We start from the raw sequence: 24,245 nt of genomic DNA on the forward strand, positions 1-24,245 counted from the left end.
CGCTCTTTTACCAGAGCATGAGTGCAAGCTACATACTACATGAATACCTGAAAAGTAAGTAATGTAAGAAAAGTAATGTGTACTGCATTTCTTAAAGAACTAAGTGGACTACCATTGGTGACCTTGCATTTTTAAAGCCTATTTTCTTGACTCCTATGCGGATTCTTGGTATACTTTCCCAGTCAGTGACACATACAAGTATCTAGATCAGGCACTCTGATTCACTAGGTGCATTGCTCATTTCAGGTCATTAAGTTAAAATGAGTTAAAATGAAATTCTAAGCACATTCTGCACTAGAAATCAGAAAATAGAACGAAACAAGGTGGACTTTGAGGTGCCAATCAGGCAGACCCTATAAAATGCTTACTTTATTATTACAACAAAAATAAATAATTAAAAACATGACACAGATACACTAGTGTACATAAGGAACCTCTTGCAGATCCCTCCCATAAGGTTACAGACATTAAAATGTCACATCAACAGTCAAATTGGATTCTTGATACACAATTGTAGATAGGGGTGTTTTCCATGGTTAGGTTAGGTAATCTCTCAATGCATTTCGCCGAAACAACTCGCTTCTTCAGGAGATGAGGGGAGCAAAATTAATTGAAACATTACACAGTTCAATGTACAAAACAATATATACATTTTCATACAACAATAAAAATAATCCCCAATAGAAATAGGCTCACCTTGTACATTGAACAGTTGTATGTTCCAATTATTCTAGCTCCCCTCACCTCTTCAATAAGCTGGGTGTTCCTGCGAAACGCGTTGACAGATTGCCTACCAATGGAAGACACCCTATTTACAATTGTGTATCAAGAATTGAACTGACTGTTGTGACATGTTTTGATGTCTATAACGCTTTGGGAGGTTTCTGAGGGAGGTTTCTTATGCACACAAGTGTATATGTAACATGTTTTTAACTATTTATGTGATCTTAATAAACATTTAAGAATTTTATATGGTTTGTCTGATTGGCACCACAAAAGTCCACCTTGTTTCCTTCTATATTTTTTTTTTTTTTTTTTAGTATTACAGGATATTGGTGTCCTTGGCAATCCTTGGCCTGTTAAACTATTCTGCTCTAGAAATATGTATCTAAAAAAAGTTTGGATTATAGAGATATAAATTCACAGGTTTCATTCTCTATGGTACAAACCTGTTTAGCGTGTTATTTTTATTTAATTTCTGTATCGATACTTGGGCTACTAAGATAGTTTGACTGTTTTTGGTTGACCAACACAAACACAGGGGTCTATTAAATAACATTTTCTTTCATTTGGACACAAATGACGGACACCCCTCACATATAGAGACAAATGGAAAATATCAACATGTTGTTTTTTAGCAAATAAAACTGCAATTAATATTTATTTATCGATCCACAGGATAATTTTACTTTCTACATTAGACAGATATATCAGTTTCGTGTTAACAAAAATGAGAAAACTGCACTGCGGTAATTAACATTCTTTCCGCTAACAAACAGGAAACTGAATCATAAAATAAATCTGTTGTATAAAAAGATAGAAAAAAATTATATTTATTTTAGATTTTACCGCAAATAAAATATCCCCTGTATAAAACATAAACAAAGCTTTCTTTGGGAGAGATTAGTAATATTTTTTTTGTAATTTGAATAATAAATATTTTAAAATGCTCAAGAAGATATAAAACTCTGAATAGATCTAAATTGTAGAGATCTATTGTACCTTAGTTTGAGCAGGTTAGTAAAAAAAAAAAGGCTCTTAATAAATTACAATCATTAATAGAACTATTATATTTTACTCTGAACAGAACCTTTACTGTTGTAGCAGGCTACTGCCTTAAAGGGCCGGTGCTCCCAAAATGAGTGTTATAGTCTAATATAGATGCTGGAGAATTAAACCGCCCAACTGTGTTGTATCCATTCTTTGGAGACACTAGTGGCAATACGCTCTTTATTTGGAGGTCTGCACATTGGCTACAGCTGCTATGAGGAGGTCCCAAGCTCCATGTTACATTTTTAATCTATTTTATAGTATAAGAATACAACAGCAGCTAAATGTGGGTAAGGAAACCCAGTCTAAGGCAGACACATATCCATATATTATGCAATATTTTAACCAAACCAAAGTTAATTTGGAATTTGCATATCACATCCAAGTATCATGGTTGTTTGAATATTTCTCTGACCAATGCAATAGAGAATAACTTTCTAACATGCTGGACAAATTCTGTAGTTTGAGTGCAGTGCCAATTAAATAATGTTTTAATTGTGCAAGCATTCTAATAAACAATATGTTGAAAAGCATATTTCTTTGTAAGTATAAATATTGGTTGCTGGAGATCTTCCAACATTATTGGTAAAAGATCTGCGTATTGCCAGCACTTTGTCTACTTTGAAAAGCAAATTAACTTTCAAAGTAAGATTCCAATTAAAACAAACATTTTTTTAATGCAGGTGTAGTGGCCATTGACTGCCTAATTTGTGTTGCCGAACAGCTACTCCTTGATTGAAGTTCTATCAGTTCTGCATTAAGTAAAAAACCTACGAGTTAAGAGAATTTTATTTTCTACAACTGCCTGGAGTTTTGATAATGACCAACTAAGGCTTTTGTAGAAGAGCCAACATATTTTTTTCCAGCACAGCAAACATTGTAATCCCTTACATTAATCTTTAACTGTAAAGGAAAAACATTTTAAAGGAGACCTTCTGAATTAGAAAAATCTTTCAAACATCTCAAAAACATTTTTCATTATCTTAATAAATTCTCAAGTCAGAATTGTGCGGTTTTAGAGCACACAATTAAGTTCCTTATTTTACCCCTATGTCTGCTCAGCCATTTACAACAAGCAATTTTAATTTGCAGCCTGATAGTGTTTCCAAATAAGTTGAAATTGCTACTCATCATGTGGATACTTGCCTTTTCCTCAAAGAAAAGGGAATGTTTCCTTAAATGTACATGCTTTGAAAATAAAAAAAATAAAAATGTTTGACAATTGACAGTCTGACTGGGATGGGAAAGAAAACTTGCAGTGCCATTGGTAGCTTGGAAAACGTTGCGCAAATCGGCAGATCTCACAGTGCCTAGGAGCAGTTTATAGTCGCCATAATTATAAAAAGTAGATAAGATGAGCAATGTGTCTGCCAAAAAGTCATAGTTGTCATCATGAACAGACCTTTGTGTCTGTAAGGTGCTCTTAAATCTTTTGGAGAACATGCAAATATACCGAAATCTTGTTATACTGAATACAAGCTAAGCCTGGGTAACATAAGGCTATGTCAATTATGGCCCCCAAAAATGTAAAGGAGTACAATAAATGGCCACTTGCCTTCTGTTAAGTGCTGATTTTGTAAGGTGCACGAGCAGATTGCAAATGGGCTACAACTGTAATATAAAATATACATATTTACAATATAGACCTTTTTAATTTTTTTTTTCTTTTAAGAAACAAGAAGGGTACTCCTGCCATATCACACTTCCCAGTCCACACTAAGGCCTGTGCTGTGTTGAATCTGTATTGGTCCTGTTCTACACTCATCCTTCCAGACCTTTTTTGGTAGACCTTAATCCTGAGAAAAATCTTCGTAGGTATCCACGGCAGCTTTCCACATTGACTGGTTTGATTAAATTTAAAACGGCATGTTTAATCAATCAGAAAATGCAAATTTAATAAGATGACAAAAATAAAAAAAAAAAGTTTTTCTTCTCTCCCGGAAAATAAAAATATATGAACATGTCCTTCTAAAGAGTCTTAAGGCCCGACTGAGTGATATCTGATGTTTTCTTAATAACTGTGGCTCTGGTTTCATGGTCTTTCCGGGTGATGTTAAATGTTGAAGAACTGGCTGTCTGTAAAATGGGGTTTGGTTCTGGAAAAATGGGCCAGTTGCTGTTGTAGGGCATTGGGAACTTCTCCTCCTTTATTGTAACTTGGAGATCCGGCTTGTTAGACGTTACAAAGGTCTGCATGCCTGGGAGGTTATAGAGTGCTCTTGGGCTGGCAGTCCGTACACACTCTCTGTTTTCACTGGTCCTTTGATTTTGCAATCGGCTCTGGAATAAAAAAGAAGAACTATATGAAGCTGGTATTTTCCCTATTACTATGCATTATCGTGAAATAGAAAATAAAATGTTTTTAGGGTAAATCTTCTTTTAATTATTTTCAATGCTTATATCGACTTAACGTAAAATCAATTTCTCTGATGTACATTGACAGACACAGCTCCTTTTCTTCTTGACCATTGGGTTATACTGCCCCCTACAGGAGTAGGACACTAGGCAGGAAAAAGCTTGACTACCCCCATGGGGCCGTCCCAGGGGGTATACTCGCACTCTCGGCTATAGGCTTGTGTCAGAAGAAAGCCAACTCCACAGAGGGATGGGTGCTGTGTCCAACAATGAACATCAGAGAAATGGATTTTACGGTAAGTCAAAAATCCCATTTTCTCTTTCGTTCATTGATGGACACAGCTTCTTATCCTCTTGACCATTGGGACGTCCCAAAGCAGTGTCAAACATGAGGGGAGGGAACAGCAAGAAAAATTTCTAAGGCTAAATCATAGCCAACCAGGTAACATGGAGCTAAACCATAAACAACTGGAGCTCCCCTGAAAAAAACAATACACCCTCAAAGAGGACCAGGTCCTCTAAACAGAAGACAGATGCCAACACATCCACTTTATAAAGCTTTGTGAAAGAGTGCAGTCGACCAAGTGGCCGCCTTGCAAACCTGCATCACTAACGCCTGTTGACGGAAGGTCCAGGAAGCACTAATCGCCCGAGTAGAGTGTGCCTTAACAGGGAAACGAGGAACCTCACCCTTAACTGAAGAGGCTTGAATCACTGTCTGATGAAAATGGTCGTAGCAGACGCAGCCAACCCTTTGAGGTCCATCTGTGAGTACAAATAGTGATTCTGACTTCCTAAAAGACTCCGTAGCTGCCAGGTACACCCTGATTGCCGGAACCACATCTAGGGAATGCGAGGCAATTTCCTTAGGATGTTTAGGCCTGGGACATAGGGAAGGCAACACAATGTCTTCATTCAAATGGAAATCAGAGACGGTGTGCCAAGACTGGCGAGGCCAGTCTGGAGCAACCAGAATGACCGGAATCCCTTCCACCTCGATCCTGCACAGGAGTCTTGGCAGAAGTTTGAGAGGGGGGGGGGGGAGGGTAAATCAGACGATACTGAATCCAAGGGGCCACTAAGGCGTCTGTGGTGTGGGCTAGTGGATCCAGAGACTGTGCCATAAGCCTCTGTACCTTCCTGTTGAGACGAGAGGCCAACAGGTCCACCTCGGGAGTACCCCACCGGAAACACAAGTGATGAAACACCTCTGGATGAAGCGACCATTCCCCCTGGTCCAACGCCTGTCGACTGAGGTAATTAGTTTGCAAATTTTCCACCATTGGAATGTGTACAGCAGAGAGAGCTGGAACAAATCGTTGTGCCTACCTTAGAATACCGGCTACTTCCCTAGCCGTCAGGGCACTTCTTGTGCACCCTTGGTGATTGATTGATAGGCCACGGCCGTAGTACTGTCCAATTGAATGTGTACTGGACACTGCTGAAGAAGAATTGTCCAATGACCCAGACAAAGTATGATCGCTTGGCGTTCCAGTACATTGATCGGCAGTCTGGATTCTGGAAGAGTCGAGACCCACTGAGCACAATCTTTGCTGAGGACACCTCCCCACCCGGACAGGCTGGCTTCCGTGGTGATAACCGTCCAGTACATGGGGAGAAAGGGTTTTCCCAGTGGAAGTGCCGGAGAAGGAAGCCACCAGATCAGGGACCCTCTCTCGTACCCCGGCTCAACAGGATCAGACTGTCTAGAGACTGAGGATTCTTGTCCCATATGACCAGGATCTCTTTTTACAGAGATCTCTTGTGGAACTGTGCAAACAGAACCGCCTCGAAGGTAGACACTATCAGGCCCAGCACCTGCATGCAAGCCCGGAGGGATGACTGTCTGCTGGACAACAGAAGCTGAATTGCCTCCTGCAATTTCTGAAGTTTTTTCAGAGAAAGAAACACTCTGGATGAGGCCGAATCCAGAGTCAGACCCAGATAGTCCAGTCCTGTGGACGGAACCAGAGCAGGCTTCTGAAGGTTTACAATCCAACCAAACTCCCTCAGAGTTTGCAGGGTAATCTCCCAAGTTGTCCATCAGAGCAGTTGGAGACTCCGTTCGCAGTGATCCCCCACTGACGCAACAATGCTAGTACTGGGCCCAACACTTTTTTGAAAGCCCGAGGAGCAGAGGTGAAACCAAAAAGGTAAATCCACAAACTGAAAATGCTCCTCGCCAACGGCAAAATGGAGGAAGCGCTGGTGACTGGCACAGATTGGAATGTGAAGGTAGGCGTCCTTGATGTCGATAGAAGCGAGAAAATCCCCCTGATGTAAGGATGCCACTACCGTGCAAATGGACTCCATTTGGAACTTTTGTACCCGCACAAAGCAGTTTAGCACCTTAAGGTTCAGAATTGGACGTACCTTGCCTTCTTTCCTGGGAACTGTAAAACCCCTGAAAACGTTCCAAAGTCGGAACCGGGACAATCACCCCATGACGTAACAAGCCTTGCACTGCCCCAAAAAGACCCTGTAAGCGATCTGGGGACAAGCACAGGTTGGAAGGGAAGAACCCTTCTGGAGCATAAAGACCGAAATGCGATCTTGTAGCCGGACCGAATGACTTTGTGGACCCACTTGTCCTGTAGCAGGGAGGTCCACAGATCCGCAAACCAGCGAAGACGTCCTCCAACCCCAGATACAAAAAGCCTTGTCTGCAGGTCTGGAAAAGCCTGCTCGTGGCTTGCCAGACAAGTTCCTCTTGAACCCTCCAGTGGAGTCCCTGAGAGGCTTAGATCCCTTGTCTTGCGACCCTGAGGGACTAAAAGGCTTCTTATGAGCCGAAAAGAATGGCCCCCATCTACGACGGGGCTCCTTTGCCTTGCCTGCGGAAGAAGAGTACTGTTCCTTCCCCCTGTGAGGCCCTTAATGATGTCATCCAAGGAAGCTCCAAACAGGCAATCCCCCACAAATGGGAGATCAGATAAGGCCTTCTTAGAAGTCTTGTCCGCAGACCAGCATTTCAGCCAGATAATAAGCCGAAGGACCACTGCTGAGGCAGACAGTCTAGAAATCAAAGGAGCCGCATCCAAACAGGCATCACAGACAAACTGTAGCCCCTGGACCATCTGATTCACCAGCCCCGTAAAAGCAGGGGGAAGCTGTCCCCTCCCCCCCTCCAGGTCCTGGCGTAAAAGTTTAGCCCACTCGGTCAGAGTTTGCAACACCAGGGCAATAGTAAATACCGGCCTAAGTGCCGAACCAACCACAGTGAAAATATGGCGGATATCAGCTAGATCTTTAAAGGCCAGGGACGCCTCAATCGGAATTAGGAGGGTTTTATTTAACCTGTAAACCGGCGAGTCCACTACAGATGGGACCGTCCACTTTTTAAGCAGGGAATCCTCATAAGGATACCGCAAAACGCTTAGGGACCGCAAAAGTGTGTTTTGGACAACCCCACTGTTTTGTGACAATATTATCAGAGTAAGCGGGAAAGGGGAACAACCTCGCCGCCTTGGAGGGCCCATGGGTGCCAAAAGGGACTGGCGCCTCCAACGCATCAGCCGCATCCTCCATCTTTAAAGTTTCACACACTGACACAATCAGCGCATCCACCAGCGCCTTTTCATGCGCGGCTACAGGGGCAGAGGAATCATCCTCAATAGAGTCCTCAAAAGAGTACGCAGGGTGTGTGGACACAGACCCAGAAGGGTAACTCAGATCTGTGGCGGCCGAATCAGATCCAGGATCTGTTTAGACAGATGAAGTAGATGAAGGCGGGGGACGCTTTTTGCTAACCCGTTTTCCCAGGACCAAATCCACCTTGGACACGAATTACTCCAGGACTGCCGTCGGTGCCGTCGGATTGTTGGGACGCAGAGGATCCGGAAGCCTCTGTGAGGGGATCAGGTAAGGAAATGTGCTCCAGGGACATTAGTAAAGAGAGGGACCCACACAAAAAAAAAAGTGTATAATACTGCTAGGGACACCCCCACCGCGCTGACGGCACCACAGCACCACAGCACAGAGCACTACCGCTGCTATAGCAGAGAGAGGGAGAGAGAACCCCACAAAAAGACTCACCACCACCGATCAGGTACTTACAGCCCCAAGCTAACTTTACAACTTGCGGCGATCAGGAAGAGAATGATCCAGGAGTCAGCACTAGGGGATGAGGAGGGGCTCCCACCGCCTAAATCACCAGCCATATAGCTTCAAAAACACAGCCGCTGCTATTTTTAATGACAAAACCACAAGAAAACGGCCGCCGAGGCTACACAAACATGGCCGCCAAACTACAGCACAAAAGGCTACAAGAAAATGGTGGCTTCACGTGGCTCCTGGTGGTCTAGGAGCTCAAAACATCTCAGCAGAAAGGAAGGGGCTCTGGCAGGAGCCCCCACCAGTTACAGCCCCCTCCCAAAAGTCGATTGTCTGGTTGCCAGCGGCGTGCTCCCCCCCACCTTTAGCTTGACACCCCAAACCGATCTAAAATATATGTCCTCCCCATGGGAGGGGGGGTGTGGGCAGGTGAGGGGTAACAAGTCTGTAGAGGACCACCGAGAAAAAAGGGGGACGCTGCATGGGAAGGAGGGAAACCAGGGTTCCGGCAATCCCAAGGAGGGACCCATGTCCACCCCAAAACCCTCCAGAGGTAGAGGGAGGACAGCTACTTACCATAACAAGAACAGAGTGGGCACCGCTCTTGACACACCACTGCTCCATCGGAATGGAGGGGGGGGGGTGTTCAGTTGGCCAGCAGGAACTCAGGCTGAGGCCAGGTTGTATGCGCCCTCGCAAGATGTTTAACTCGCAGACCAGCCCCTGTCCAGTGGGGCTATGTCACAGCCGACCTAGCGTGGAGCTGAGGCCTGCACAACGCTCGTTGGTCAGACGTGGGGGGGTGCTCTGGATCTAGATAATCCAGTCCATCGCCCAGTTTGGCAGTTGATTGTAGATTCTCACAGGAATAAAATAACAAGATAAGAAAAAGGTGCATTTAAAAAGAAAAAAAAATTGCCAGGACCAGAGATCCCAGCAAGGAACTAGGTCCTCACTCCTGACTAGGCATTAAAAAAAACTGAGTGCCTATAGCGGAGAGTGGGAGTATACCCCCTGGGACTGCCTCATAGGCGTAGTCAAGCTTTTTCCTGCTAAGTATCCTACTCCTGTAGGGGGCAGTATAACCCAATTGTCAAGAAGATAAGGAGTTGTGTCAGTCGATGAACGAAAGAGAAACAATGTTTTATGCTTTTCATTAAATGCATGCAGTTTTTTTTTTTAAAAAAAGGGCATAATACATGACAAAGGATTACGAGAGCACAGATGTTAATATAACTATTGAGAGAGCATATTAGGGACTCCGTGCCTTTTGGCTTGCTGTGCCTGACTTGGGGTTTGCTCACATTAGGTGCACTGCGTCCGATGCATTCCCACCACAGGGCAAGGCAAAAAGCCTTTGTTCTCTATGAGGGCAGTTCACAATACTGCATTGCAAAACGTTCTTTCAGTGCAGTGGGTTGTGATGCAAGCTACCACATCACAAAGTTGCAGTGTGAATAGAACTTAATGAAATGTCACTTGTGTCATTTTAATAAAGTTCTAACAATAAAAGAAGAACACAACAGAACAGTGCAATGTACTGGGATCAGCACATCAGCACTGTGTACTTCCTGAACTCATCAGTGGCTGTGCGATTAGTATGGCTTGCTGGTGTGAACAGGCCCTGAAACATCATACAGAGCATCCAAAAAGGAAAATTCAGAGCACTCAAAAAAGGGACAATTTGCTCAAATGAATATTTCCTTGTGTGTAAAAGTCTGCAGTTGTATTGACTTACACCACTCATTGGCTCTGTTGCCTGTTTTAATACCTTTGTACCATGGTAATCACTCAACTCACATCCTGCCCAGTGCTTGTTCTGGGGGATAACTAATCTGCCAGGTTCAAAATTCTAGCTAGATGCCTACGAGCCTCCCAAAAAAAAAAAAAGCCATGGCTCTACTCCTTGAAGCCCTCCTAAAGTTCCTGTGTGGGAATGGTGAGCATTGATCCTAAAACATTTGTAAAGTCAATTTTTAAAATAAAATAATAAACAGGTTATACTCACCTGCACCGTGCAATAGTCTTGCACAGTGCAGCCCTGAACTTTGTTTTCTGGGGTCCCCCGAGGGCAATCTTGGCTCCTCCTCTTCTGTTTCTTTACTTTAGTAAGTGCTTTCTTTGGGGGGGGGGGTTGATGTGTTGGCTCAATCCTGAGCCAGGCTGTGTGCGTCTATTGACACAGACACAGCGCAGCTCAGCCCTGCCCCCACTCACTGGATTTGACTGACAGCAACAGAAGTCTATGGTTCCGCTGCTCTCAACAAAGCTTGTGAGAACAGGGTGAGAGGAGAGAAGACCAGCAGACAGGCACAGCCCTGGATCAATACAGGACTTAGGCAAGTATTTTGGGGGGTGGAATGCATTAAAGTAAAATATATTTTACTTTTAGAATCACTTTAAGGCTGGATTCAAATGAGCACTCTCAGAATGCAGAAGAGCACCTAGTGCCTGTGCTCCCAGGGCTGTCCAAGTGTACTATAGGCAGATCCTGGTAAAAAAAGCTATGCAACATACAAGGTGGATGCAGGCCAAACACTGTACAAACTTTGTACTCCTGCATCGCACCACACACTCCATATGGGCACACACACCATATGCATGTGTGCGAACCAGGGCACTTAGCAAAGATGAGAACTGCTTGCCAAGTACTTTCCTGGGAATCCATGGGAGCATTGGTAGCTACTTTAACCCCTTCACTGCTAGAGCTGTTTTTGCACGTTTAAAAAAAATTATAATTTTAGGCCTGAAAATTGCATAAACTTTACATATTTTCTGAAAGCAGACAACCTATAGAGTAAAAAGGTAGTTCCAATTTTTTATTGTCACACGATATTACCGCAAAGGTCTAGGTCATGCAAAATTTCAGTAAACAAATACACTAAAGGTAATTTTAGGGCACACAAAAACGCAAAAAAAATTCACCATTTTTTTTTGGTAAAATATAAAAAGATGAGGTTGCACCAAGTTAATAGATACCCAACAAGCTGAACCTTAAATTTGCATGTACCCATAAAATGGCGACAAACATTAGTACACTATATTTTCTATAGGTGACGCTTTAAAAGCGCTCTACAGGTCATCAATTTAATGTTGTGGAGGAGGTCTGGTGTTAGATATATTGCTCTCTCTCCAACATGCATGAAGATATGTGATATGTGTAGCGCAATCAACGTTTTTGTGAGTAGGCATCCCTGGTTTGTACGTGCGTGTATGAGGGGGCTGGGGGCTTAAAAAAAAAAAAAAAAAAACAGTTTTGGGTGGGGGATAATTTTATGTGCTTGGGTGTAAATTTCAGTTTTTACAATTTACTTTTTATTTTTATTTTATTTACTTTATTTTTTTCTTTTTTATTTATTTATTTTTTTATCACATAGGGGACAAAAAGTTGGCTCATCAGAGATACAAACACTCTCAGTGGCAGACCTGGCAGTGAGGGGGTTAAGCAAGCGGTTCGTAGGTGTCAGATTTCAGTGAGATTTGGCAACGCTTAAAAAAAAGCCTGATAAACCTGGCATATTTAAAGCAATGCTTAGCTTTTCTATTAAAGTGATTGTAAAGTCTCGTTTTGTTTTTTAAATAACCAATATGTTATACTTACCTGCTCTGTACAGTTGGTTTTGCACAGAGTGGCCCAGATCATCCTCTGCTTGGATCCCTCTTCGGTGCTCCTGGCCCTTCCCTCCCGTTAAATGCCCCCACAGCAAACAGCTTGCTATGGGGGGGCACCCAGCCGAGTCACAGCAATCATGTGTCCATTCATATATGGAGCCATGACCCAGCCCCACCCACTCTCTCCTGATTGGCTGACTGATGTTAACTGACAGCAGCAAGAGCCAATCGCGCAGCAGCCTCAGCCAAAGAGGAGGAGAGTCCTGGGCAGCTTACAAACTCCTGTAACATCGCTGAATAAAGATGGGCTCAGGTACGTAGTAGGGGGGCTGATGGGGGCTGCTGCAGATAAAAGGTTTTTTTATCTTAATGCATAGAATGCATTAAGATAAAGAAAAAACCTTCTACCTTTACAATCCCTTTAACACTTCTGCTTAAAGAAGATTTCCAGGTATGTATATCTTATACATAGTTACATTGGCCCAGTGTGCACCAATGTAATTCTGCATATACTATGAATAAATATAACCTCTACTCCACGCTCTTTTAAATAACACAATTCATGAACTAATAAACGTGTGTTTATGCTACGTCAAACCCCAATATGCAAAAAGTGAATAAACGATAACAATGTACATGCAGGAATTCAAATAAATAAATCTTCAGTGTAATAACGTGGTAAAATATCATAAGGGTCCTTTCACATGAGCGCTCCGATCAGATCCGCCTGTCAGTTTATTAGGCAGATCTGATCGGATGCTCTATGTATCCCTATGGGGCAGCAGATGTCAGCAGAGACATGTCCTCTAACACCCAATGCCACCGCATCCGATCCTGTCCGTGAAATCCGGACAGATGGAAACCATATTTTCCATCCATCCAGCGGATCGGATCAGATTCCCCCATAGAGATGCATGGGGCTCTGACACCTCCCTCTCCACTCACAGAGCGGAGAGGGAGCTGTCACCTTCCTGCTCAGCTGGGATCTGTGTTTACAAACAGTAATAAACATGTAAGAATCAAGTGCTCAGTGAACATGTGACAAATAAGCAACTCTGTGAAAGGCTCTCTCCAGTGAAAAATGTCCACAGCTTATCAGTCCAATTTTAAATGAAGTGAAGACACACTTTCTTAAAGCAGAGCTCCACCCAAAAGGGTAAGCTCTGCTTATCTAACCCCCCCCCCTTCCCCGTGCCACATTTTGCACCTTTCGGGAAGGGGGGGGGGTTGCGACTAACTCGTTTTGGCGCAAGATGATCACCTGGTAGTTCGACCCACCCTCCTCCTTCCCCAGCTAGGCCATTCAGAAAGCACAGCGCGCTTCGCACATGCGCAGTAAGAAGCCGGCCGCAAGGCCTCATTGATGGTTTCCCTTGCAAGACATAGAGGCGGCAGCATCCGAGAGCCGATTGAAATTTGGCTGGAGTGAGGACACAGCGGGATCCCTGGACAGGTAAGTGTCATATTATTAAAAGTCAGCAGCTACAGTATTCGTAGCTGCTGACTTTTAATTTTTTTTTTTTTTAAGGAGCCTTCTCTTTAATGTGTAAAAACTTGTGCTGTGCAGTCCCTACACCGCTAAAAAGACAGAGATTCACCAGCTTGAAATGCCTCTCTTATTACAGTTCGGCATAAAGCGCTCTTAAAACGCAGCTGCTCAAGCCTGCAGATTCCTACTCATCAAAGATGTGTTCTCCCTTCTTCTTTCTTCAGCACAATGTAGCCAATCTCTAGATGGTCCTAGAGATCTTTGAAGGGACAACAGAGACACCCTTGTACAGCAGCACTATTTGAGCTCCCTGAGCAAGAGGAGGAGCAGGCAGGGCATGAGGAGCCAGCCAACACACTTCTTCAGCTCAGCATCAGCCCCTGGACGCCTCCATGACAATGTCCTAATCTCATAAATGAATGATGGATTTTTTTACTTTATTTTCACCTAATGATTCTGCCAGTAACAGAATTCCTGTCCTAGAGTGACAATGCTCACTATCTGTACTATATCTATGGAAGATCAATGTTGTCACCCTAGGACAAGATGTGTGTTAGGACAGCAAAACACCTCTCATGCTTCTCATTTTCATAACATATGGGGGGGGGGGGGGGGAGGTGTTCTACAGTCCAGAGTAAGAACTGGAAACAAATCTTATTGATAAGCGTGTAGCATAGGCATTGGAAGTTATCAGATTATATAGATTTTTGGAATAATATACATAGACAATTTTTGGAATTATCAACTCAATATAACAAAACGCTTTCAGCTTAATATTTAACAAAGCATTCGGGGAGTAAATATGAGAAGTTCATTGTTCACATATACTTTATATAATTCAGCTGTTGCTCATAATCAGCTGTTTATTATATAGATATACAGCACAATCTCGTTACTTTAGTTAGGCACCAGTCATCTGACACACTTTAAAGAAAGGGCTTCTACCTAGGCAAACACTCATTTCACCAACTGCAGCGCTGTCATTACCTCCTCTTGTAAAGTGTAAAATCAACCATACCAACAGTGATTACATAATTCTTTACACCATGCCTATATCTATACACATCTGTATGTAATTTATGCACTTATTGTTTCTAAATTCTGAGGAGGGGCTCCCACCACTGACATTATCCAATTGAGTTGAGTGTGGCTTATGATCGACATTTGTAAATAAATGGTGACTGTCACACGGTCACGCTTTGAGTATGATAAGGTCAAAAAATCACTTTCAGGTTCAAAGCACTTGTAATTCACAGGTAAGAATTCAAACACTTTAAGGGAGGTAAACTTTGACACTTCCCTCCATGGCATCTATCGTGGAATTGTGCGTTTTAAAAACTCGTTCTGCTGCCCACATGCTTTCAACTAGAGTGTTTAGAATTCAAGTTGGCCCCAGGGAAGTCTATGGCGATTTCCCAACTACCTAGTGGTAGGCAGCAGGAGTGCAGCAGAGAGAGGCATGTTTTCAAAGCACTGACGACTGAGATCATGAAGCCAAATACAGCTTAAGCTGGGCATGCATACCAGTAAAAAACGGACAGATCCCCACATTAACACAACAATGTGTGCTGTGGGGATCTTGCCCGCTGTGCTATTGTATTTTGACAGGGGGGGGCCCCTCACATCCCATGTCAGAATACACTGATCAGCGCTTGCAGCCACTGGCTGCAAGTGCTTATTGAATGATGGTTTTCCAGCAAGATTGTGCAACAGAAGCCGGACATTAGATGGGCTTCGGTTGAACAGAGAGCGGTACACGTCCTGAAATTCAGCCAGTTCCTGGTAATTCCAGGTAATCCCTCAAGGGGTTATTACCTGAAATATTCATTGCTCCCATTATAAAATATGCAAGTAAACCCAACCCAGCCCAATACCTCAGTTTTTTGCAATACAGTTCATTTAGCAAAACGCTAAGACTCAAGACACTATGCACCACTTCAGGGTTGTGATCGTTTTTTATATTTTTCAATAAGGGTGTAGAGTTTCTTTAGGCCGCTCAGATTTATGGATAGTAGATAAAGGGCCAGTTCACACCACAGAAATGGAGTCTGAATGCATTTCGAATGCTTTTCTGCATGTGTGTTTTTGACATGCTTTTGATGCGTTACAGTTTTTTTTCACCTCTTTTTTTCATCTTAAATAAGGGTATTTGCATTCCAGTGCTTTTAAATGCATTCTCTTGCATTTTTATGCATTTTACCATTTTCATGTACAGTTCAGTGCAGAAAAAATGCAGCATATTCTGTTTTTCTGGAACTGAAACTGACTCTGCACTGGTGTGAACTATGCCATGGAAAACCATATAATCTACTATACTATCCTTGCATTTTTGCTGCAAAAAACAAACTGGACTGCATGGGGTGTAAACTAGCGCTTGGGCCATTCACACCACATGCAGTCCAGTGTGTTTTTTTTTTTTCTGCACCAAAAATGCATGGATAGTATAGTCGATTTTTCGGTTTTCAATGGCATAATTCACACCAGTGCAGTTAGTTCCAAGGCGTTTCAGTTCCACAAAAAAATTAGATTTTTCGACTTACTGTAAAATCCATTTCTCTGATGTTCATCGACGGACATAGCTTCTGATCTTCTTAACCATTGGGTTATACTGCCCCATACAGGAGTAGGACACTAAGCAGAAAAAAAGTCTGGCTATGCCTATGGGCAGTCCCGGGGGTATACTCCCTCTCTCTGCTATAGGTACAAGCAGTGTCAGGAGAATTACAACTCCAGAGGGGTGGGTGCTGTGTCCGTCGATGAACATCAGAGAAATAGATTTTATGGTAAGTCAAAAATCCCATTTTCTCTTTTGTTCATTGACGGACACAGCTCCTGATCTTCTTAACCATTGGGACGTCCCAAAGCAGTGTTAAACATGAGGGGTGGGAACAGCGAAAAAGAAACTCCCAAGGCTAACTATAGCCAACCATGAAAACTGGTGCTCAACCAAAACAACTGGAGCTCACCTGAAAAAAAACAATACACCCTCAAAGAGGACCAGGTCCTTTAAACAAAAGCCTGCATAAACCTTGGGACGAAAGGAGGCAGACACCAACACATCCACTTTATAGAACTTTGTGAAAGTGTTCACCGACGACCAGGTGGCCACCTTGCAAACCTGTGTCACAGACGCCTGATGACGGAAGGCCCAGGAGGCACTGAGCGCCCAAGTAGAACATGCCTTGAGAGGGAAAGGAGGAACCTGACCCTTGGTGGAATAGACCTGAACCACTGTCTGTCTGAACCATCTGGAAATGGTTGCAGAGGAAGCGGACAACCCTTTTCGAGACATATCTGTGAGCACAAATAGTGAGTCGGACTTCCTAAAAGACTCCGTAGCTGCCAGGTACACCCTGATTGCCCGGACCACATCCAAGGCATGCAAAGCAATTTCCCTCTGATGTTTTGGCCTGGGACACAGGGATGGTAACAATGATCCTCCCGAGGCCCTGAAGGGCTTTGATCCCTAATCAGTTGACCCCGAGGGACTAGCTGGTCTGCCAGCTCAGCAAAGGCAGGGGGAGTTACTCCCCCCTCAAGGTCACGCAGCAAAAGCTTAGCCAATTCGCCCAGAGTCTGTGACACCAGGGCAATGGTGAATATCGGCCTCAGTGCCGAACCAGCCAGGGTGTACATATTGTGGGCCACAGCCTCTGCCTTCCTATCAGCCAGATCCTTAAAAGCCAAGGACTCTTCAACTGGAATCATGGTTGCCTTGTTTAATCTGGAAACTGGAGGGTCCACCACTGGTGGAACAGTCCACGTCTTAAGAAGGGACTCCTGACAGGGGTATCACCTAGAAACTTGCTTAGGGACCCCAAGGGGATGCTTTGGTCATTCCCACTCTTTAGTGAACATTCTGTCAAAATGGGGGGGGGGGGGGGGAGGAAACACCTTTGCCGCTCTAGATGGCTTGTAAGTGCCAAAGGGAACCTGCGCCTCCGTCGCAGGCGCAGCTGCGTCCCCCAACTTTAAGTCTCAAGCACAGATATAATCATTTCTTTTCCTGCGTGGTTGCAGAAGTGGAGGAATCCTTCTCACTATCTGAGGATTCAGGGTGCATGGTCGCAGACCCAGCAGGGTGACCCACATTTGGCAGCCAAAACAGATTCAGGTTCTGATAAGACAGATGAGGCAGGGGAATGCGGGGGGCGATTTATGCTAGCCCGCCGCCTAACAGCCACCTCCACCCAGGACACAAAGGTCTCCAGGACCACCGTCAGTGCATGGACGAACGGATGGGTCCCGGTGGGCCCCACAGCACCAGAGAGGGGATCAGGTGGGGAGATGTGCTCCAAAGACTCCATGAAACCCCACAAAAAAAAAGTGTAAAACACTAAGGGACAACCCCCACCGCTCTGGCAACACCCAGTTGCCAGTCACAAAGCAACAATCGATCCTCAGCAGAGGACCCAGGAGAATCTGCACTGCAGGAGCAGTGATCAGGAAATGAAAGGATCCAGGAGTCTGCACCAGAGGCTGAGGAGGGGCTCCCACCACTGAAAACGCCACCCAGAGGGCTCCATAGACATGGCCGCCACTGTTTTTTTATGGCAGACCACCGAAAAATTGCCGCTGGACTACACAAACATGGCAGTCGTGCATTGCAGCCCAAGGCTACAATAAAATGGCAGCCCTACGTGGCACCAGGAGGGATCCCTAGGCCTCAAGGACAGGCCCAAGCAGTACGAGGGACCCTGGCAGGTACAGACCATAACCCCCCCCCCGCCCCCGTGCACAGCCGATCGTCCAGTTGCCAGTGGTACGCCCAAATCGCCAGCATAGCGCCCTGCCCCCACCCAAGGAGGTGGAGAGGTGGACCAGACCATCCACACAGCCCCAGCATAAGTGGAGGGGGGGTAGGATGGGGGCACAGATGAAGATGGGTGCCTGACGGCAAGAAGGGGAACCCAGAGGGCTGACAGTCCCATGGAGGGGCACATGTCAACCCCAAAACCCTCCAGGGGGACAGGGGAGGCAGCTACTCACCATATCAGGAACCAGGAGCGCACCGCTCCAGACAGAACCCCTGGCCATCCAAATAGGGGGCTGTCAGCCAGGAGGAATGCTGCGACTCGGGCCGAGACCCGGTCGTATGCGACCCTGCGGGGCATTTAACTCACAGATCAGCCCCTGTCCGGTGGGGCTATGTTGCGGTAAACCAATTGCGGAGCTGAAGTCTGCGTGTGCTCACTGGCAAGACAGGTGTGACCACTGCATCTAAATTATCCAGCCCATTGCCCAGTCCGGCAGTTGATTGTAGATCTGACAGGAAAAAAAATCTATCTAGAAAGAAAAAAAAATTGCCAGACCAGAGATCCCAACAAGGAACTAGGTCCTTATTCCTAAAAAAAAAAAAAGAAAGAGAGAGAGAAAGAGGAGAGAGAGAGGAGAGAGAAGAGAGGAGAGAGGAGAGAGGAGAGAGGAGAGAGGAGAGAGGAGAGAGGAGAGAGGAGAGAGGAGAGAGGAGAGAGGAGAGAGGAGAGAGGAGAGAGGAGAGAGAGAGAGAATACCCCCTGGGACTGCCCATAGGCATAGCCAGAATTTTTTTCTGGCCTAGTGTCCTATTGCTGTAGGGGGCATTATACCCCAATGGTTAAGAAGATCAGAAGCTGTGTCCGTCAATGAACGAAAGAGAAAAGTAGAATACTCTGCATTTTTTTCTGCACTGAACTGTACTTGAAAACCATATAACCTACTATACTATCCATGCATTTTTGGTGCAGAAAAAAAACACACTGGACTGCATGTGATGTGAACTAGCCCTAATTGCTAGTTCACACCACATGCGTTCTGGTGCTTTTTTTTCCTGCATCCAAAACGCATATAAAAGTAGGTTATATGGTTTTCTGTGGCATAGTTCACGCCAGTGCTAGCAGTTCCAGTGTGTTCCAGGAAAATAAAAAAGTAGCACATGCTGCATTTTTTCTGTACAGAACTGTACTGGAACGCAGTAAAAAGCATAAAAAATGCACTGGAACATACCTACATGCATAAAAAACACATCAAAAATGCACTGGACCCCTGTACAATGAAAAAAAAAACAGGAAAAAAGCATCTGGAACGGATCCGGAAACTTTTCAAAAATGCATAAAAATCGTTTCAAAAACACGCATGCAGAAACTCCTCTAGAATGGATCTGGAGAATGTTTTTGTGGTGTGAACTAGCCCTGATATAAATGTGGAGAAGCATATTTATTCTAACAGCTTCACATTTTCAGTATGAGCCTGCACTAGATAGGGTAAAAGGGAAAGACATGACACTTACCACATTTTCATCATCGCTGGGCACGCTATCGGTTTCACTCTCTAACAAAAGCAAAATAAAGAATAAAATATTAAAAAGATTAAAATATAGTGTATCAAATAATTACAAAGCTGTCAAGAAATATAAGCAACACCCAACATGAGTGTATTACCTATACAGCATAACACTATAGCCAGGGGGGTAAAGGGCTTTCTGGCACCATTGTGGGATCATGGCTCTTGCAGGAAAGGCATATAAGTCTATTTGCTTAAATTTCTTGCAGGACGAAAATTTCACAACACAAACTTTTAATAACACTGGCTCCACTCCACGTGAACTGGTACAACAAGCATTGTTAACAAACAAGTATAAGTAATAAAATAAGCAGAAGGTGTAAAATGGATGTGCAGGCTTTTAAGAAAGCCAGAAAAATCAAATCATTGAGCATTTCAAGAGGACAGCTTAGAAGACAGAATTTGTTATGACATCAAGGCTGATTACAATGCAAAACTATAGTTGAAATGTTTACCATTGATTGGTGGCAAATATATATATAATATATATAGGTCATTGGATGCATCAGATTTTGATCATTTAAAGGGCCAACATGATACAACAATGAAGGCACATTGTATGTTTGCTCAATCCTACCTTTAGCAGCTAGGGGGGGTAATTTCTAAAAATGAGCTGTAAACTAAAGGCCCGTACACACGTACCGATCGTCGGCATACAAACGTCGGTGGACGAAGGATCTGCCGATTGTACGCGTGTTAGTATGGTGCCTCCGACAGATGTCTGCGCACAATCCGCGGACAAAAGTCTTTCGTGCAAACATGAAAATATTTGTATGCCGACACCAGAACGGACGATTGTTCGCCTGTCAGTACACAATTCGGCCGACAGACCGCAGATTTGCAAGACTGGGCATGCTCAGAAAATAGAAAACACAGGGAAAGTTAACCATTACATGACATCACTTCTGCAGTCGGCGGACAAAATTCTTGTGCTGTCCTTGTGCTGTCTTTGCACTTTTCAGCAGACACCGACATCCCGGGGAGAAAAGAGGAACATTTGTAAGCCGACCATCGGTACGTGTGTACGGGGCTTAACAGTAATCTTGTCTCACATTTGGGACACAGTGGGGTTATTTACTAAAACTGGAGAGTACAAAATCTGGTGAAGCTCTGCATGGAAACCAATCAGTGTCCAGATTTTATTGTCAAAGCTTTAAGGGGTTGTAAAGTCAGAAGGTTTTTTAGCTTAATGCATTCTATGCATTGGGATAAAAAGCCTTCTATGTGCAGTAGCTCCCCATAGCCCATTAATACTTACCTAAACCCCCTCTCTATCCAGCGATGTCCACAAATACCTCAACAGTCTGGGACTCTCTCTCCTGATTGGCTGAGACACAGCAGTGGTGCCACTGGCTCCCACTGCTATCAAACTCAGCCAATCAGTAGAGAGAGGGGGCGGGGCTGAATGGCAGCTCCGTGTCTGAATGGATACATGGAGCTGCAGCTCGGCTAGGATGCCCCAATAGCAAGCTGCTTGCTGTGGTGGCACTCAACAGGAGGGATGGGCCAGGAGCTCCAGCCAGGGACCCAAGAGGAGGAGGATCTGGGCTGCTCCATGCAAAACCAACTGCACAGAGGCGGTAAGTATAACATGTTTGTTTTTTATAGAAAAAAAAAACGAGACTTTACAATCGCTTTATTTGAACAAGCTTAACTTAGAAGCTCATTGGCTACCAGATTCTGAGTGCACCAGTTTTAGTAAATCTACCCTATTGCTTTCACTCTGCATGACCTTTGGCTGAGACGAACATTATAAATTCCAACCCAATAAAAAATGAAATGATGGTTAGTACTCTCCTTGAATAACAGACTGCTTCATAGCTAAATTTATATCATTCTTTACCCTTGAAGGTATTTTTATTTTAATTTTAAACCTATGTATAAACATTAAGTACATGAAGTAGAAATAACCACAGGAAAGTGCGCAAAATGAATGCAAGCACATTGCTTTTAAAGAAAAATCAATGTATTTTTCTATTTTAAAATGACAAAGAAACTAACAATAGTCCAGTTACCATGGAACCAAAGAAGAACCCAAGTAGAATTCTTTGCTGAACATGGACATACATTTTCAGAGCTCTCAATAAGCAAAATTAATTCCTAGCTGTATTTTAGCAAACTCCCTTCTGTTACCCTCCTCACTTCATTCAGATGGCTCTGAAAAACTTAACCTTTAACATAGATTGCTCAAACAGACTTATTTTATCACTTTCCTGTTTTTTTTTTTTTTTTTCACTTTTCTCTTTGTTACCCACAATGCATGTGTTTTTATTAAGCTTGCTTACAGCACTGGGAGCCATTCTGTAGCATTTCCTGCCTGTCAGTTACCAGCCATGAAGCGTCTAGCTTTTGTGGGTGTAGTTCCAGCATGCCTTTTTTTCCTACAATAAACTTTAAACCTGACATTCATACGGCTAGCAAGGATTTGCACAGCTTAGTAAGCAGTAATGTTGCTTCATTTTGAGTCACTTTCCTGTTGCTGAGCTACCAAGAACAATAAAAGGTAGAACGAATACAAAGAACCGAATATGCTTGTGTCGCTTTAAAGACTAGTGTCTACTCTTCAGGGCACAAAGGTACAGAAAGATAAAGCATGTGCTCACGATTTAATTGTATATGAAAGAAACTAAATACCAAGTACCGCTCCAATACCTGGCTCAGTCTGCTAGTGGTCGCTACATGTACAGTAGGCACTTAAGGTCTTTATCCGGCCAGGAGTGGAATTAATATGGTGGCCACTCTCTGCCTATACATATATAGTTACATAGTAGGTGAGGTTGAATAAAGACAATAGTCCATCCAGTTCAACCTGTGTAGGTGTGTGTGGCTGTAATCATGTCACATAGCCCTTAATGTCCTGATCCTTGAGATGTACGTCTAAGAGTCTTTTGAAAGCCACCATACTTCCCACAGAAACCACCTCTTGTGGTAGAGAATTCCACAATCTTGTAGCCCTAACAGTAAAGAACCCCCCACGTTGCCTGAGGTTAAAAACGCTTCTCCTCTAATCGCATTGTATGCCCTCTTGACCTCATGCAAACCCTTCGACTGAACAGCTTTTTTTCTAAACTGAGATCCCCATTGAGATATTTATAAATTGCTATCACGTCCCCCCTACAGATGGAGATTATATATATATATATATATATATATATATATATATATATATATATATATATATAGGACTTATACAGTTTTGCTAACCTATGTAGACTATATAGGGTCTATAAAGGGTTAAAAGTGGCTAAGGAGTACCCTGAAAAGTCTAAATTTTTCCATAACACCAGCACTTTACTTTAGGACACATGACTGTGCATAGGCACCTCTGTTCAAGTAGCATCATGGATGCATGTTTGCAGCGTTGAGATCATCTAAGCTATATAATGCCCTCTCCTACTTCTGATGACTGCTACTCTCTTGTGATTTCAAGTGGGGGTCTGTATTGCAAGGATCACCTTTTCTTCTGCTTCAATCATTCTCTAGATCTTTGCCTATTCTACTTCTCCTGCAGCTTCTTGCTCATTTCTCTCACAAATCAATGAATTACCAGTCATCAGAGGGCAGGTCATTAGAAAGAAAAGCCATGCTCCTCTACCAAGATGGCTGTCTCAATGCAAACGCCTAGCAAGGAATATGACATAGTAGGCCGATCTTGGGGGAAATAAATCAACTGCTGAGTGTGTACAGGTAAAGTCCTGTACCTTCAGCTTGATTTTTTAGGGCAGGGTAGCCAAAGCATAGATTCTATTTTATATATTAGTCATTAAATAACTTTAAAGTAGTCACTCCTCGACTGTAGTGCTTGAACACGGTATGCAATGTTCCTCATTCCCTATTTGTTGCAGTAAAAGAAGAGTACAAACTGAGCAAAAACATTCAGGGGACATGGATGCATACATCACTTGACTTTACAACACATTTGGACTGAAGTATGTGAAAAATATTACCCCCAAGAACATGTTATCCAACTAGTTGTATTACTTCATCATAGTGAATAATAATACCTAGCCTGTTACGTGGCTGCTCTGAAGTTACATGGGCACCTCTTTAAGGAATTATACTGTGCTCACTGACCTTCGTATGAAGAGACTGGGGAGATCTGCAGTGGATAATGCTGAGAGGGATATGCTGGTTGCTCATCACTTTCTGTCATTACTTCAACAACTTGACAAACATCGGGAGGGTTGGTGACAATCATTTCTTCCACCATGCTATTGCTATATGCAGTTCCATCTGCAACACGGAAACACACAGATTACATATTATAGTGTACAAACAATAAGCACGGGCATGCTTACCACCTAATACACGATTCCTACATTAAAATCTTGTTTATGTTTCTTAAAATTACATTAAAGAAGCAGAACACACCCCAGTCTCCTTTGTCCTTTTTCTGTCTCTCCATCTGCTGGGTGCACAACATTTTTTTCCATTTTCCTTCTTACCTAACCCCTGGCCTCCGCCTGGTCCTTCTTTTCTTAGATCTATATAGGATGTAAACTGTATCACTATATGGATATTGATGGACCCCTGGCTGCTGTGTGAACACGGGTGCCTGCCTGGTCCGTGGCCAGAAGAGCATGTAGAAAGGAAAGAGCTGGCAGCACTTCCAGTAATAAAAACGACTACTTTATTTCAAATCCAT

The 24,245-nt window shown here is 43.6% G+C and overlaps 1 protein-coding gene across 2 annotated transcripts in view; it reads right to left on the bottom strand.

Annotated features, from left to right (window-relative positions):
* Positions 1 to 3,688: 3,688 nt before the first annotated feature.
* IRF2 (interferon regulatory factor 2) overlaps positions 3,689 to 24,245 on the bottom strand; it is a 142,243-nt gene continuing 121,686 nt past the window's right edge. For both annotated transcript variants that reach the window (XM_082242967.1, XM_082242966.1), the window contains exons 7-9: positions 23,675 to 23,833; positions 19,548 to 19,588; positions 3,689 to 4,050 (exon numbers count right to left, since the gene is read on the bottom strand). In XM_082242967.1, coding sequence (XP_082099093.1) covers positions 3,739 to 4,050; positions 19,548 to 19,588; positions 23,675 to 23,833 — 512 coding nt within the window. In that variant the 3' untranslated portion in view covers positions 3,689 to 3,738. The remainder of the gene's footprint in view (positions 4,051 to 19,547; positions 19,589 to 23,674; positions 23,834 to 24,245) is intronic.

This window comes from Pelophylax lessonae (assembly GCF_965119305.1).
Source record: "Pelophylax lessonae genome assembly, chromosome: 1".
Classification (NCBI taxonomy): Eukaryota; Metazoa; Chordata; class Amphibia; order Anura; family Ranidae; genus Pelophylax; species Pelophylax lessonae.